The 17,601-nt window shown below is 41.5% G+C and overlaps 1 protein-coding gene across 1 annotated transcript in view; it reads right to left on the minus strand.

Moving 5' to 3' along the window:
- The window catches only part of plekhg5b (pleckstrin homology domain containing, family G (with RhoGef domain) member 5b), a 70,053-nt gene that overhangs the window by 15,548 nt on the left and 36,904 nt on the right, over nucleotides 1–17,601 (minus strand). Inside the window, 6 exon segments of the mRNA XM_042003218.1 lie at nucleotides 2,508–2,674; nucleotides 4,844–4,980; nucleotides 5,070–5,158; nucleotides 5,414–5,471; nucleotides 5,649–5,748; nucleotides 7,316–7,457. Coding sequence (XP_041859152.1) covers nucleotides 2,508–2,674; nucleotides 4,844–4,980; nucleotides 5,070–5,158; nucleotides 5,414–5,471; nucleotides 5,649–5,748; nucleotides 7,316–7,457 — 693 coding nt within the window.

The raw sequence follows: 17,601 nt of genomic DNA on the forward strand, positions 1-17,601 counted from the left end.
AACCAAGAAATGCTTGTTGTGCACCTCAGGTTAGACTCCTTCATAAATTATCAAGTGGGTTCAAAGTTTTATATCTGTATCAAAGGTGATCTGACACAGTGCAGATTACTGAGAGAGTATAAAGGAATGGATTATTCAAGAATGCAGGTAGAGGGTCAACAGGGCTTTATGGAAACAATCACTGGTATTGGAATGCATCTCCAATCAATCACAAAGCCTGGCTGAAGGTTTCTGTCGTAAAGTAATCAGTCCGGATCATCAAAGCTCTCAGCAGCCAATCGCAACGCTGCCAGAGACGGTAAAATGTAACAGCTGTGCAATAACAAACTTAGAATACCCATTTCAAGAGAGGAAACCCGATTTGGATGCCATTTCTCTGATCTGGTGGTAATCAAGCATCTGAACCTCTTTGAGGAAACTCTAAATGATGAGCCGCTGCCGTGGAAACTCGAGGATCACATGTCCAAGCACAGGCTTTGCCATATAAATAGCTTTCATAAAATATGAGCCAAAATCCAAACTGCATCACCTGCTTTTAGCTCTTTCAAAAGCATCAGTTTCGATCCTTATCTAGATGTAAATTCAAGCCTTAGATTTTTAACACACAGCTGCAGCAGCACTCAAAAGCAGCACGTTACCGCCACCTGCAGGACGAAACCAGAGCTTCCCTAATCTCTGACACAACTGTCCTCACTAAACTGACAAGTCATCACCCGCCTACATAAATCGCTGAAAGAACAAGATGCTGCAAGTTGTTCGATGGAAAAAGTACAATACTAAAAAATGATTCTACAACAGATGAGACACGATGACTAAACCTCCATTTTCAGAGGCAACCTCCAGTGTTCGTGCCTCATCTCCATGACTAACCCTCATGATAAACCACAGAAGTCAGGAAAAAAAACTTTAACCAAGTCTTCACCTGTTCGCTCAGAGCAACAATGACATATGTTTATCGCTTGTGTATGTAAACACATCATCTCACTCATCTGTAATTGGGTCTTGACCTGCCAAGAAGGGTGAATAATAACTTAGTTTGAAGTAGGTAAAAAGGCCAGATCACCAGCCCAATTTTCCCCTTAACTTGAGCAACTGTCAAACATACAGAAACTACATTATATTTAGTTTATAAGTAAATCTATTATATGTACAAGTGAGAGACATCTAGTGAGGCAACGTTAGACTGAGTTCACCCTTTGACAGTGACGAGGCATTTATCTTTTTAAAGACCTGCACATAAACTGTGTTTTTGCAGCCTTTGACTATTTATCACACGTTTATTTTCCCTCGGTCTAGTTTGTGTTATTTCCAAGTCAGCCACTTCCTTCAGCATCATCGTTCCAACTTCAGATGATTTCTAGAATTAATGACTGTATAACCTCTTTAAAAACACAAACCTTGCAAAGATCAGGGCAGATTGGGTGGAAATGTTAGGGGAGGAACTGGAAGATGGCATCTGGGCAACTCTTTATTAGGAGTAAATGGCAGCACTTCCTGCGCCAAGTTAAGTGCAATACAATTCAAGATCCTACAATGCATCCACTATTTTAAGGCCAATCTGACTAAAACATCCTAAAGCAGACGCAAGCGGTGCCAGGTTTCCATTCACTCCTGCTGATTTAACCCACATCTTCTGGTCATTCTTATTTTTTTGTGTTTTTTTTTTTTTCATTTAAGCTTTTTCTGTCTTTTTAATGGAATTTCTTATTTCCAACTATCTAAATCAAAGGTTTAAATCTGATTTTATTAATATTACTGTGGTGAGTTGAATGCCTGAAACACACAGCTTCAGACTGGCCTCACACACACCAACAGTGACTGATTATAGCATCTTTGCTTTTTGAACCCATTCTGTGTTGTTTCTCTTGTGTTTTCACCATTTTGTGACATTTTCTAGACTAAACAAACATCCAAAATCCAAGCAACAGCATTCCGCGGATTAGCCGATAGTGAGCTGGCTGCAGCCTGGTGCCAAAGCCCACCTAATGTGTGTGTAGCTGCTAAAGCTTGAAAAGTTTCTATTGGTTTATGTGCAACAGCTTTAGCTGCAGTCTTTACAGGTCACAACTTAAACCTGATGACCTCCTGTCCCGTTTCCAAGTTTTCTGCCTGGCAGCCAAGTAGATCGTGTCCTCCTGCACTGTTAGCCTGTTAGCATCTCTCATTAGTTACAAAACAGCTGCTTCCTCTGGCTGCAGGAAGCATGGAAGTGGCAGGGAGTGTGTGAACTTATTACTGTACGTTGGTCAAAAACACATATAGGAGAGTTCTGAAATGGAAATAGAAAAAGTAATTCCAGGATTCCTCTAGAAAAATAATGGAAATGGAAAATAAAGAGGTGAAAGAGATGAGATACTAAACCAGCCCAAGGCTTTATGAGATGGAAGGAAGAGGAGCAAAGTCATGGGGAAAAAAGTCAAAGGTGTGGCGAAGCAGTAAAAACCTGGGTGTGTTTGTTTGCGGTTTAAGGGATGAGTCTTAGGAGAACTGTCAGATACGCCACTCACCAACAGATCAATGCTTTCACGGCGTCCCAGGGATTCATGTGCCACCTTCTCGTTGCCAGGGGTCAGGATGTAGGGGCTCTGACCTCCAGAGGGTTTCATGTTGGGCAGGCTGAGCGAGCGCATGTCCTTCACACCCTGCTCGACCTTCAGCTCATCCCCTGGACGAGCTACACGTCGAATAAAGAACAAAAGATAGAAATGTTGATGTTTCTGTGCATGATACACGTTTTCTGAAGTCTTTATGAATCTTAAAAACTCAGGATAAACTCAACAATCTCTTTGTTTGAGTCCAATTTAGATGAAAATAAGTCAGTAAGCTTGACTCATGTTCATCATCTTTATCTCCAACATCAAGCTGAAATCATGCTGCATTTGATTTGTAATCACATTGTTGACATAAGTAAGAAATTAACTATTAATGCTCTACCAACTAGAAAATCTGTCTTTTTTTTCCTCTATCTTGACAGTTCATTACACAAAGAAACCCTGGTGAAAAGTAGCACAAGAAAACACAGAAGGATGGACGGACAGTTTTGTGACAAGCTTGTTTCCCTTAGAGACGGACCGGTACCAACCGGTAGTGGCCGAACTGCAATCAAGGAAAATTAAGTATCTGAGAATAAAACCTCCAGCCATGCAGTTATCTATCAGTTTGGTGTATGCTAGTCAGAGCTCGGTTTGCTGTGTGTGCTCTGTATCTTAAGCCCTCTCATGTAGTCATTGAGTGTTTAGAGCGTTATGTGTCTTGACTGCATTTGCACGGTGGTCCAAAGCTCATGGACAGATGACTGTGTGTGAAAGAGATGGGTGGAGAGAAACTGGGTGGTTAAAAACAGCTGCTTTGGTATTTTTTATCAAAAGCACATCAGTCTTTTTATTTACATCCTTATTTAACACTTATATATTTCTATAGCCTACTTCTCATACCTTTTTTGATTTGTTTATGTTGTACATAGATTTGCATAATCTGCTTTTATTCTGTATATAGATCTTTATGTTGCAACTTTATTTTGATAATTTGAGCCATTGTTTGCAGTAATACTTGCTGCTGCAACCACTAATGTCCCAGTAGTATCCATCCATCCATGATTCCATCCATCCATGATTCCATCAATCGTTCGTCCATCCATGCATGCATGCATCCATCCATCCATCCATCGTTCGTCCATCCATGCATGCATGCATCCATCCATCCATCCATCCATGCATGCATGCATCCATCCATCCATGCATGCATGCATCCATCCAGATGGATCTCAACTTGTGAAAAAAAAAACACAATATTTTTCTCATTTAGGTTGAGCTTTGAACACATCATTAACTTCTTTTCAGCATTTTGACCAACATGTTAACACAGCAGTTACAGATTACTTCTCTCATATAAAGTTTAATTTAATCTGATAATGAAATGATTGTTTTTACCTTCATGTTTCAGAAAAACGCTCTTCCCTGAGAGAGCATCAAGAATACAGAGCAAGCGACTTTCCGACTGAACAGCTGTGGACTGTTGACCCTCGACCTCTGTGTTTCAGACTATGCAGTGCTCCAGACTGTGGTCCAGAGGACAGTCAGGGGATGCAGTTTCACAAGCTGAGCAATTTTTCATGCCAATGGATCGTGCTGGTGGCAAAGGATATCAGAAGAGCTTGAGCTCTTACTATTTTCCACCAAGAGGAAAAACAAATAAGAAAAATCCCCAAAAGTAATGATCAGTGACACATAATTCACTTATCACTGTGATGTCATCTGTGCTGTCCACTCCTTTAATCTTTGAGTCAGAAAGTCGGCTGTGACAGGAAATCTGCCTCCCTCACAAATCTGAAGTGTCTTAAAATACAGTAAAGATCCCCATGACTAACAAGTTTTCAGAAACAGAAGAACAAGTTCTTCTAGTTGGGGTTTTATTTGGACTCCTGCTGTTACCGCTTGTAATCTTTCCACAAACATCCCACTAATGAAGGATCGTGACACTTTTATCATAAAAAATGCATTTGAAGAAGGATGGGTATATCCTAGTATACAAGACACATTCAAATCTACAGCAATGAAACAGTCTTCAGTTGAAAGCAGAGATGATGTTGGTGTTTGTGACACAGGACAAATTTCTGACAATCCCAGAAATTTTGAAAGACCATCATGTTGTGTAAGAGCAGCATTAAAATCAGCTGAAACGTGCAAAACTGGAAACAGAGCAGATGAATGAGATAGTTTGGAGCTAGTTTTTGGGGTGGGGGGTCTGTATGTTTATGTGGTTAGGACATATAGACAAGCCGGAAGTCCTAAGAGCATGTCCAGTCCTAGAGAGGGCACAACATCAGTGGAAGGTGTGTTTTCACCTTTAACTTTGAGGTAGTGTCCTCCAAAACGATAGGCCTCGAAGTGGAGGAACAGTGGCGTGTTGGACTGATCCAGGAACAGGTCAACCCTTGACAACTCGATGCCGATCCTCTCGAACACTGGATCTAGAACCTCTCTGATCACAAAAAGAAAATAAAGGTCTATACACGTTTCAAAGAGCTGGGAAGTGTAAATTTCAGTGGCTGCTTTTCCCTCTTCTCTCACCTCAGTGTCTTCTTTTTCATAGCAGGTACAATTTCTGTGTTGATGTCCACACTGAGGTCAAACTTCAGGCTGAAGTACTCCATGGGGTTCTGCAGAGACAGAGGGGACATAAAGGTGAAGCAGTTCGGCTATTTGCAGCTCATTTGATCCACATGGGGGCCCCTTCGCCCCATGCTGCATGGCGCAGGCTAAGGATGGTGATACCAGCATGTTATATGGTGGCTGCTGTATTGCACAACTCCCTGTTTGCGACAGAAGAAATTGTCCCTCATTCTTACAGGAGCAGAAATTAAAAAGTGGTTTAATTAGATGGAGGGTGACTTTATTTGTACACGCTTACTTACATCAGTGTGTCGTCTCCGTCCTTTTTTGCCTAACTTCATCCCCACTGTTTTACACTCCCTGCAAAAGAAATTCCACACATTATCGAACCTAACATGTAGCAGCTCCTCAGAAATCAACAAATATACACAAGCTGCTTCTCTGTTGTGATCACTGGTGCTTAAAGCGTAAGAAAACACATTTGTCATGGCTGTAAATGATCGCCAGTGTGAAAAGACATAGCGGAAGGTTACTGACCCGTGGTCATTGCTCCCCTCATTCCCTTCTTCCAGATGAGGGGGGGCGCTGGTGAGTGGGGGACAGGAGCGTGTGGACACGTTTCGAGCCAGGATGGAGGCTTAAGGTTAAAAAAACACAGCAGTTATTCCCTCTGTCGGCTCAGTTTACCATTAATACAAAGCTTGGAGCATCGGTTCAAACAATAATAACAAAAAACAAATCATATTCTCATCTTTAGGGGACAGTAAAGATAACTTTGCCTCAATGCAACTGATCTTTGAGAACTCGTCTTAAACACTTCTGTTTGCATCCCAACTTGTGTGAACTCATTCCTTGGAAAAAATGGAAAATTTCACCTAAAAAAAATCTTTAAAACCTTAGAACTTGATCAAGAATCAAGTGTGCAGCATGTAACAAAATTAGGTCAATGACAGAAAATTTTAATACATGATTAAACAAAGTTTCTATGGGTATTTAATCACTTCACTAAAATAATTTACTTATTTTCTTATAATAAGCCATTTATATCTACTTACTGTGGGTCCACATACATGGCAGCTGCCATGTTCGTGCCACCATTTTTGCTACGGTGTCTCTGAATGGACATGTGACTCTGTGTGGATCCACTTGTGGATGAAAACATGTTTATGTTAGAAGAATTTTGGCCACTAGCGACCACCATTCATTCACAACTGTTAAATTTAATTTCTACGCCCATATTTACCACTAGATGTCAGTACTTTTTACACACTGTACGTTTAAGTTTTTCTGAACATCAGCTTAGTCTAGTAATAGTTACACAAACATCGATGTGGATCTATAACACATGGGAACTCCACAGGGCTAATTTGACTTAATTCGTATTGGGGAAAAAAGATTAATTTAAACCATTAACAATGAGGTCTTAAAGGTACAATGTGTACAAATTACTAACATCGAGTGGTAAGGTGGGCTTTGAAATGGTTTCAAATGTCATGCACAGTTGTGAATGTATAGTGGCCATCAGTAGACTAAATTCTTTCAAACAAAAACACATTTTTTTTCTTTTGTAAGTGGATCCAGTGGCCTGAGGTGCAGCAATGACTACACTACAGGTAACTACTTTACATTGTGTACATGCGTACTGTCTTCTTCTATGTGCCTTTTTAAGGCGTTACTTACCCCAAACGGTGCTCTAGCTCCTATCAAACAAAACCAATGCTGCATTTAACTCAGAAGGTTCTCACTATATGCAGAGTTGTTTGTCCAACCAGAGACACCGTAGAAGAAATGGTGGGACAAATATGGCTGCTGCCATGTATGTGGTGTTATTTTTGTAAAGTGATTACATACCAATAGAAACACAGTTTTTAATTAATGATATCTTACATTTTTTTTGGTCATTGATCTTTGATTTAGTTACAGACTGGACCTTTAAAATGAATAAACCAAAGGCAGGGCCTGGTGTTATTTATTTAACTGTAGTTCTCCAATTTATTACCTCCACAGTCTCAGATCGCCTTTAACATTCAGAATCTGAATGATCCAATTCAGAATTTCACACAACAGACATAATATCACCTGCCTTTTACAGAAAACAATTAAACCTGAGTGTGGATGATAATTACAGAATAAATTCCTGCAATGAGGTCATGAGGATGACATCATCACTGACAGGCGGCACACCAAATAAAGAAATCATCTACCTTGAGGTTGTAAGTTAAAACGAGGGTGTCGGTCAAAGTGCATGTTGTCTGTGTTCTCTGAATGGCATCGTGAGTCACATGACTCACAGAGGTGAAGTGGGCTTTTGCTGTTCAGGTCTTGGCAGTCTGGGTGGTGGCAGACCTGCAAACAGACAAACACAGAGATCAACGTGACAGCCAAGCACACAAAGCTGCTGTGTTAAAATACAGATGCATTCAAAAATATATTTTTTTTTAAAAAAAGGCTGGGCCATAATGAAAAGGGCACCACAGTCACACACATTCAGAATAAACAGCTCCCTGCCTGACTATTGTTTCTGCCACAATAAAAATGACCACTGAGGCTGCCACGGGCATTCCTGAGGTTTGGTCGCTCCCACCTTCCCACCATCTGTTCCTCTCTGCAGCTTCACGACTTATTTACTTAAAATCAGGTTGTTTTTCTTCAACTCTTGTGCTGGTCTGAGACCAGCTCGCCCTGACGTTATCTAGAATTCTTCCCCTGGAAGTCAAGCAATGAATCTGACCACAGGTCAGTCCCTGAGCTCCACGAGCAACTTGCAGCAGAAGGCTGAAGGATTAAGGATCTGTCTGTCTCAGACCAGACACATCCAACCTACCCCCCTCCCCCCAAAAGTCCTCAACACCGCAGGACTCCTCTCGTGTCCCCTCTCGCCAGCATCCACAACCGCCTCAGGAAGCGAGGATGTATGGGAGATACAATGGAGGTCCTGCTAATGTACTTCCTGTCATTGTTTTTCATGTACTCGGAAGGAGCAGTGTGTCTGTGCATGAGTGTGTCCATGTGGACGGCAAAGATTTGAGTGTAAGCGGGGCAGGTTATAAACAATTAGAGGTACCACAACTGCTATTAAAGGCCTACAAACAGGACAATATGAAAAACCTCAAACCCTGCAGACAAATGAATATGAAAGAAAAACACACACACACACACACACACACATTTCACTGCTCTCATTACTCTACCACCATACAGTGCAGATGGGAGCTAGAGTCTTTGCAAGTTGGCTCTATATCCATGTTTGAAGGCATTCAGGACCCCCAGTAACCATCCAGCTTGCCTCCTTGTTGGCCCACTAACTCCAACTGCAGTATTAATCCACTCCTCTCAATGTCTCGACAGGTATAATCACAGAAGGGGCCGTTTGCAAGGCTGGAGGAGGGAGGAAGGGGAGGGAGGTATAAGGTTAGGGGGGGTGAGGAGTTCCAATGAAGACTGAAACCTCGGGCAGGAAGGAAAAGAATAAGAAGGTCCGTCTAGAAGTTTTTCAGCCCCCCTCCCAATGTTACAGCCTAATTTGTGCCTGTACTCTGTCAAAGCCATCTGACGGTCCTGCAGAGATTAAAAAGCTCCATGAGCCAAGATCCTCTCTTCTTTCAACCCCCCTTCTCTCTTCTTTTCCTCTCTCTGTCCTCCACCACCAGAAGCTCAGACTCCTCCCTTCTTCTCATACACTCAGGGTCACTGCACCCAGGCAGAGCCTCAACCAGAGGTTTTAAATAGAAAGAGACGGAGAGACGGGAGTCAGAGAGGGAGCTCTGAGGGCTAAACCGAAGAGGATGGCCATGACATGGTGAACATGACATGGGGTTAAAGGAAAATTCCTGTTTATTACAACTTAATTTTCATAGTTTTGGCTAACAATTATATCAGTTATGAAAGTAGTACACACATCAAAGTCTCAGTAACCAGTCCAGTGCATTGTTGTTATTACTTCTTCATAAGTATTCAAGTGACCGTGAGAATAATTTATGGGTAGACTTTGAATAAAAAATGTTTCTCCATCACTGGATGTCCAGTGTGTCTCCTCAGTCTGACTCACTGATCTCATCTCACCACTCGGAGACCGAGAACTTAACCAGAAATCTGCAGCATCATTACCTGCTTGTTCTTCTCTGGAACTTAGTGTGAAGTAAAACGTCTCCCCCACACAGAGTTGGCATGTTCTCCGTGAGGTGGGAAACCAAATCCCGAGCCAGAGGGACGCGAGCACATCAGATGTCATATTTAGACAACACTGTCCGATAGGTCAAACTGAGGCATCCTCGTTCTTGCTGCATCTATCGGATGCTTCAGCCAAGATAAACGAGTGCAGGATGAAGAAAGGGGTCCGAAATCAAGCGAATGGAAAAAGTTCAAATAAACCAAGAAAAGCTTGTAATCTCACATTCATGACAGATACCTGAAATTACATCTGACATAGCAGAGTTTCAGCTCAGGATGTGCAGCAGAGATTTTTCAAATGCTGAACATTCCTGTCAATTGATATGAGAGTTAGAGAACGAGCAGACTTTCATTAAGCATCTGTTGCTGGATTTGGATCAGTTTTGAACTTAACAACAATGAGGAGGAGTGTAAGAGAAGCCGACAGAGAGCTGGTGCGTGACAGCTGACGGCGAGCAGCAGTGAGCCCCCCCCCCCCAACGCCTGCTCTCAGAACTGCTCGGATTAGAGAGGTGGTTCAGGGTTGCATTATAGTAAGAATAAATATCTGCACGCACACACATACACACAGAGCCCCAACTTCATATCCTCCCCAGCAGCTGAGAATACAAACACACAGGCCCCAACGTGGCCACGTGGCACTTTCTTTATGCATCCCCGTTTCCACACATCCTGCATGTCAATCACCCAACTCCCCTTTTGGGTGATTGCCCGGTCTGATGACTCTATTTCAGATGTTAGGGTCAGATGTTGGTGACAAACATCATTAAGCATGGATCCATCCTGCCAGTTCAGGATGCTGCTGGTGTAATGGTGTGGGGGATATTTTTTTGACCCACTCTGGGCCCCTTAGTACCAACTGAGCATGGTTTAAACACCAGATCTCAATCCAGTAGAGCAGGTTTAAGATGTGGTGGAACGGGAGATTCTCATCATGGATGTGCAGCTGACAAATCTGCACCAACAATGTAATGCTGTCATGTCAGTTTAGAGCCAAATCTCTGAAACTAGGTGTACGTAATAAAGTAAAAGATGTGGGAACACATGTATACCTGCTTCGAGGTTCTGTCATCAGCAGAAGAGAAGAAGTCTGGAGTCTTCTGAGTTGAATCTAGATCTTTACCTATATATAGCAGCTCTATGTTCAGATACTTCACAGCACATCGTGTTTCCTCTGACCATGTTAAAAAGTTTCAGCTTATTATGGCTACTTTACACAGCTGACCCTAAAGACAATAAACCAAGGAGCGGTTTTCTTAAGTTTGGATTTCCAGCGTTTTAAACATGATTTACGATCCCGGATGGAACATGTGGGTTTCCAACATCCAGGCAGTTGGATTTGGCTGCCATCTCCTCACCACCATCCCAATTTTTGGCTCTCGGGGCCAATTTTAAATTAGTTTGGACAGCTTGCCACATACTCAGAAGCTGGAAAATCTGCAGGTTATGAGCGTGTGTTTGGACTCACATGATGCATTGAAGGAGGGGGGTTGTAGGCTGCAGATAAATTCAAATAAAGAGTGCAGATATGACTGATAGAGGGCCCATCCATCACAGCGCTGCTTTGAAGAGGATCTGCTCAGTCACGCTCTTATTGATGAAAAAGCCAAAATTACGCTCTCCTGTCTGTCTGCGACCTGACCAGCCCTCCTGCTCCTCCTCCTCCGGAACAGCTTGTCCTGCCAGAGCACACCTAGCACTTATGCAACAGCGTACATCACAGGGGGAGTTTGCATCATGATGGAGGAGGCTATAAGAGCCGCAGGCTAGAATTTCTTACAAAATTTATCTTCTGAGAGATAAGAAAAACAACCGCCTCCTGTTATTTTTCAATGTAAAAATTGATGGGAGTGAAAAAAAAAAGCAGGTGTGAATCCTTTAACATATATTTACAAGTATGTCTGTTAATGTGAGAATTTCTCTGCCTTTTCTGTTCATTCTATAACCTGTTATTTTTAAAGCTTACTGACAGTTAAACAACAAACAGCAGAAGTGGGGAGGATACTGGATCTGGATGGTTTTCCCAGTATTGGCATCCTGGAATTCCACTTTTTTGCTCCAAATAACTTCCACATTAATGCCCTCCATTTTTGTTAAGCTAAAATCTAAAAAAGAGAAGACTATAGGAGATAAAAACAACAACCACTACAAAGTCTTTGATGAGGAAATTATTTATTCCAGTTGTTTGTGTAAAATGACTGGAAACCATTCAGACAAATGTGCACAATTCCAGCATTGTGCAAAAGCAGCTCCAGCGGTCAACACATTCTTAAGTATTCTTCAGGAATAGTTCGTCAAGGATTTTCCAAAGCTCTTCTTTGGATGTTTCTGCCTTTTGTTCCATTTCCTGTCCAGATGATCCCACACTGCATCAGTAATGTTGAGGTCCGGCCTCTGGGGGGGAACCATCCCTCCATCAGACCTGTTGCCACTGATGCTCAGTCCAGTTCTTGTGTCATGTGGCATACCTCAGCATTTTCTCCCCGTATCCCTTCCTTACCCTTTAAAGTCTCACTCAAGACAAAATGGGGGAGAAAAGTCAAATGTTTTAATGTGAAGTCTGTATGTGGCCCTTTACAAAAATAAACAAAATCATTTTTGTATATTTACTGATACTGTAGTGCTTTATTGTATTATTACAGTATTCATCAGGGTGTAGAAGACAAGTATTAGATTGACTTCTACAAGGCTTTGAGCAAAGTTTTTACTATCAAATGATGCATACAGTATGAGACCTTTTGCATAAAACATGATTCATATGACAGTAAAGGGTTAAGAATGGCTTATAGACAGCCACCCTTCCATTGAGACCATTTCTGATGAAGCTTCGGCCAACAGTAGATGGAGATGATCATCAAGATGCATCTCTTATGTTCCATTTTGGATTTTTTCCCCCCTTTTTAAGGACATCACGCTCAGATCCTTTTCACCTGCTGTAGTTTTTACTTGTGACACTTCTTTTGTCCTTCACTTGTCCAGTTTGCTAAATGTTTTATTAACACACTGGACACCGTGCTGGGATATGCCAAGCTTTCAGCTAACAGCTCTGCAGGCACCACCTTGTTGCTGCAAAAATACCATTTCATGTCAAATTCTGCTGTTTTTGACATTTTCTGTAGATGCAACTTAAGAAATGAGAAAAAAACTATATGTATTTACAAGAAGCGGCTGGTAAAGTGCATAAAGATCCCATTTAAAATAGCTGCTTTGCTAAGGTGTCTGTTTTGTGTCAACACACTAGCTGCCTTTTTATGCTTTAACAATTCATTGGTCGGTTAAAGGGTTAAAAAAAAGAAAAAAACTTCAGAAAGCCTCTAGAACTTCTGCTCAAACCACTTTAAAACATAAATTCAGGCAGCTTGGAAGCAAAATATAAAGAACAATATAAAGACTTTCGTCCAGTTACAGTAAAGGCATTTTTTAAACAGACTGCAGTTAATAAAACATGTCTGATGAAAACTCTTCGTCTTAGCTGTGTCTGCATCTGGAGTCAATGCTCTTTGCTTTTAACGATTATGTAACAGTGATGACAAGCCGTGACTGAAGAAGTGTTTTGTGTTTCTGACAGCGAAAGCCGGCCTGTTTAACTGGCTTTGCTTTCTGCAAAGATGTCTGATTATTCAGGATTTGGGAGAAGCGGAAAAAGGTTCAAAAGCAGGACAGCTGCTGAGTTAGAATTAAACCAATCACAAACTTCACTTTCTTCATATGTTTTGGTTTAGATGTGCTTGGAAGGGTGGGGCGGTGTGCCAGTCAGGATGTGGGACTCGTGTGGGGGATATAACCCAGCAGAAAAACACACAACATAAGAGGGAAAAATAAACCCCTTATCTCATGTTGGCATATTGTGAAAACAGGAGCTACTCTACATAACCCCTATGCTGCAACACACACTCTCAGCTGTTTGTCATGGCGGCACCCACACCCATGCAGCAAACTTAGCTTCCTGTCACATCAGAGCTAAAATCATGTTAAGCACTAAAAACAGTGTTTGGTCCAATGTTTTTGTCACATACACTTGAGGTTTTAGTCTTTGAGAATTCAACCACATGAGTCAAATTAATGCTCATGATATCAGTGAGAAATGGAGATCCTGCCCTAACATGCGAGTCGTCACTGCTTTGGCAACTGGTGGAGATTCTCCTCAGTGGTGAGTTATGTTAACATTAACACATCAGTCAGAGGATTCACCTTTAAGTCAACACCTCTCACCCTCTTCCATTGTCAAACCCCAACCCCCCATCCTTTCCTCCCTCCACACAAACAGCCAGAACACACACTCCAGTGCATTCCAATAAGCACACCCACACACAAATGATTGGTTAGCGCTCAACCAGCGACAGTCATGCACGGTCTTGTTTAAACAGCATGACTGCAGTGAAATCAGACTTCGGTCAGACCAACTCACACAGAACATCAATCTAATGAGAGTTGACCCAAAAGTCAGACGCCAAGCACGCATCATCGGTGGTTCATAGTCTACGGCTGACAGAGCAAAGACAACCGCCGTCTCCTTTCACAGTTAAATACACTGATGCTCTGACCTTAGTCCTGCAGGTCAAGGCTAACTCTACACACACTCAACCGAAGCTGCACGTCTAAAACCATCCAATTTCATAAAACACACCATCATCTACAGAAAAATGGCTCATTAACTGAAACTATTCAGGACTTGTTGACTATAATCTTGTAATACTGGTAAATCTGCCATGCTTCTTCTTTTTTTTACTCCATTACATTTATCTGACAGCTTTTGAATTAGAAAGAGTTCTTAACTATTTCAGTGACATATGGTCTAATCATGAAGCTCAGGAGGCAGAGCTGTCGTCCGAAAGCCGGTGGATCGATTCCAGGCTTTCCCCGACTACATGTCGAAGTGTCCTGTGTCCTGCCTCCCATCCATCGGGGTATGAGTGTGCTAGAGTAAAACACTTGTACCAGTATGTAACCGCAGAAGTGCTGTATGAGTGTGAGCATGACTGGGTGGATGTGACGTGGTGTAAAGTGCTTTGAGAGGTCAACATGACTAAAAAAGCGAAGCTAACAAGTACAGTCATGAAACATGACTATACAAATACAAAATACAGTCCATTTAATCAAAGTTTAGAGGAAAAATACAAAAGACACTGAAAATAATGTTTACGAGAATTTTTGCCTCACTTTTTTGTTCACATGAACTTATGTGGAATTCTTATTACGCACAAAACCGATGCAGGAAAAGGACGAAACTGTTTATATTAGATTGTCCCAAACCTTCCAGCCCAGTGATTCATCACATCTTCCCAATCCCCCGAACAGATGATGTTTGTGACTTTTTCCTTCAGCTCTTCATTATCCTGCATGCAGCAGCACATCGTGGCTTTGATTACAAACTAAATATACAATATCTGCATTACATTACAAAAAAAATCTTCTTTTCATCAGTTACACTTTCACTGCCATTTTCTTAAGTGCCAGTTTGTCCTATTGGGAGCGGAGCATGCAATCCCACAGGGCCACCATGTGCATGCCGGAGTGGACCTACTTTCCTAAACATTACACAGGGGGGGTTGCCATTAGCTGTGGCCCAGTAGGTGGGATTGAAAACAGCACAGAGAGGAAGGCGGCATGAGATGAAAGAGGGAGTGCGGGTACGCCTGGCTCAGCTCTGATTTATTTTATAATAAATAAATGCTGCATCTGCTGAGGAGTGCCATGACGGAGAGCCACCGCTGCTCGCTTTCTTTTCTTCTCCTGCCATCTGTCCTCTGGTTCAGCTAAGAGACGGAGGAGGAGAGCCAAGGGCCCTGGTGTTTACCTCGGCCCTCGGCTCTGCCTGTCTGCACGCCTGTTCTCCATTAACCGACTCCCTCGCTGTGCAGCAGTGCAGACGCCTTGCTCACATGTGGGTTTACTCAAACAGTGGCACTTGCTGTGTTTCAGCCTCCCAAGAGAGAGCAAAGTGTGTGTGTGTGTGTGTGTTGCTCAAACATCCATTAAGTATGTTCAGAAAATGGACCCAACATGGTAAATTCTGGTGACAGCATTCGTTCACTAACTAACACCAGTGTGAGGAGATGTGTCAAGCAAGGAATGACATCATTCAAGACAAAGCTCCCCCAACACACAGTAAGGTATAAAACACACATACTCAGTTAACCAGCGGACACCTGTAGCTGAAAATCACTGCAGTTTTGTGCAACGTAATTTTCAGCTCTAAGTTTCCTGATGTTGGTGCCGCCAGCTGCTGCTTCCATGTGTCAGATGAATCACTCAGCTCTGTGGAGCGAGTGAATCTAAAGATCTGAATTCAGATAAGTTGCCAAGCTCATGGGTATTGAAGCTGCGTTTGGACTCCAGGAACTATTGGATTCAGATGTAGAAGACAGCGGTAAGAAAAAAACAAAAGTCAGAAAAACGTCCACTAATGCACAAACAAGTTTATGCAACTGGTGGTTTATGTCTGCCTCAAATAAAACTGAATAAGCATTAGTGAGAATCAAAATAACTTTCATATATAATATATAGCAGAACTCTCAGTTTTCCTCCAGTAGATGTCCACTGCAGTTCCTCTTGTTCTAATTAATACTACAACTAAATTACAACCATAAACAATGAAGCCTAACCCACCACTACTTGGTAACACCACACAGCCCAGTTTATTCAGGCCACACCAGTCAATGAAAATTTGTCTGACTTCTGTTTCTTTTCTTGTAGATTTTTTGCAGTTTTTCCTAAAACCCTTCAGGTTTGTTTCACTGGAAAACATCCACTGTAGTGCTGCTTCAGTAACTCAGTAAGGATCTGATCTCCATGGATACTCACTATTACACATTAAACTTGAGAAACAAACTGGTTGATCTCATTTAGATAAAAAAAAATGCTTAGAAAACATTACACAGCAAACGAAGATTTGGGGACTGAAGGCTAATTTTCAGGACAACGCCTTCCCAGGTGCAGATTTTTAGATAATCTGGTTGTATTGTTTAACCGTGGACAGAATGATCTGTTTTTGGCTCACACCCTCAGATTGTGTGCTTCTATATGTGTGGTTTACATCATAATAGGCACCATTAACTTCTTTGATTACATTACAATTGCAGATCTAGCCGAGATTGAGCTAACGCTAATCTCGTTAAAAAGACTTTTTACATGTTTGCATATAAATTTTAAGTTAATTGTCAACTGAACTGAACAACAAAGACATCTTGACATGTTTTTGAGGCTACTCCTACATCAAAACAACACTTATTTGTTGAATTTGGTGGAAGCTTTAATTGTTTTTTTGCTAGCTTTCTGGTTGGGTAGCGTGGCTTCGGGGACAGGCGCTAAACTGTTTGGGTTGGATTGCTCCTGAAAGCATTTCAATATTTTTTTTTTTTTTTTTTTTTAGTAAATAGAGACACGTTTTTTAAGCATATGAGGGAAATTTATTTAGCAAAATAACCAAGTTTATATGAACATAACCGTAACTACCAGCACAGCCAACTTATTTAAAAAGATAAATACTCCATTTTAACCATTTCTGATCTTTAACGCTGCTCTGATCAAAGCGCCATACCCTGCTGCTCCTTTATGGGACAATTGCTGTTCAGGTAAGAGGTTTAATGAATGGCCAATCAGCAAACAGTTTAGTCAGCTTATCTAAAACACCTGAGATAAAAGCAGAACCAGCAAATGCAGCCATGACGGTACCGATCTGCTGCAGGGGCACTGTGTTGAGGTCTTTATTGCGGAGTTGGGTCATCGTTTTGCTGTTCTTGTTTGCTTTCTCTGCAATTAAATTTGAAACACTATTTGATCTTTAAGATCTTTGGATGCCCTTTTTCTTTTAGAATATTTTTCCTATAAAAAAAAAGTGAAAGCATTGCTGAATCTGCTCAATTGTTCCCTTCTTTTTCTTTAATTTAATTAAATGTCCAAACTAAAGCCCACAGAAAAACAAGTCCCCAGCAGTAGTTGTGATTCACTCAACGAGTGGCAGATCAGTTTGTGTGATTCATTTTGCTGTTTTATAGGATTTGGATGCCAGACAGGGTTACGCAACTATACACAAATATTTCGTAATATCATCTTCCTGTGACACGCATCACAGGAGAGTGTTTTTTCCCCAGATTACATACATATAAGCTCTTACAGGAAATGAGCCAATATTCTGCTACTAACATCACTATCAGTTTCCAATTCATACATAGAAAACACTGAATTTGTTTCCTCTTCTATTCATACATAAGTATTTAAACTACTCATTAACTTTCATGTTAGTGGATTGTTCTGGTCATAAGTATCTCTAACTTTTTGTCACATCCACTCCATCTTATTAATCCATCACCATTACAGC

The sequence above is a fragment of the Melanotaenia boesemani genome, chromosome 13 (assembly GCF_017639745.1).
Source record: "Melanotaenia boesemani isolate fMelBoe1 chromosome 13, fMelBoe1.pri, whole genome shotgun sequence".
NCBI lineage: Eukaryota > Metazoa > Chordata > Actinopteri > Atheriniformes > Melanotaeniidae > Melanotaenia > Melanotaenia boesemani.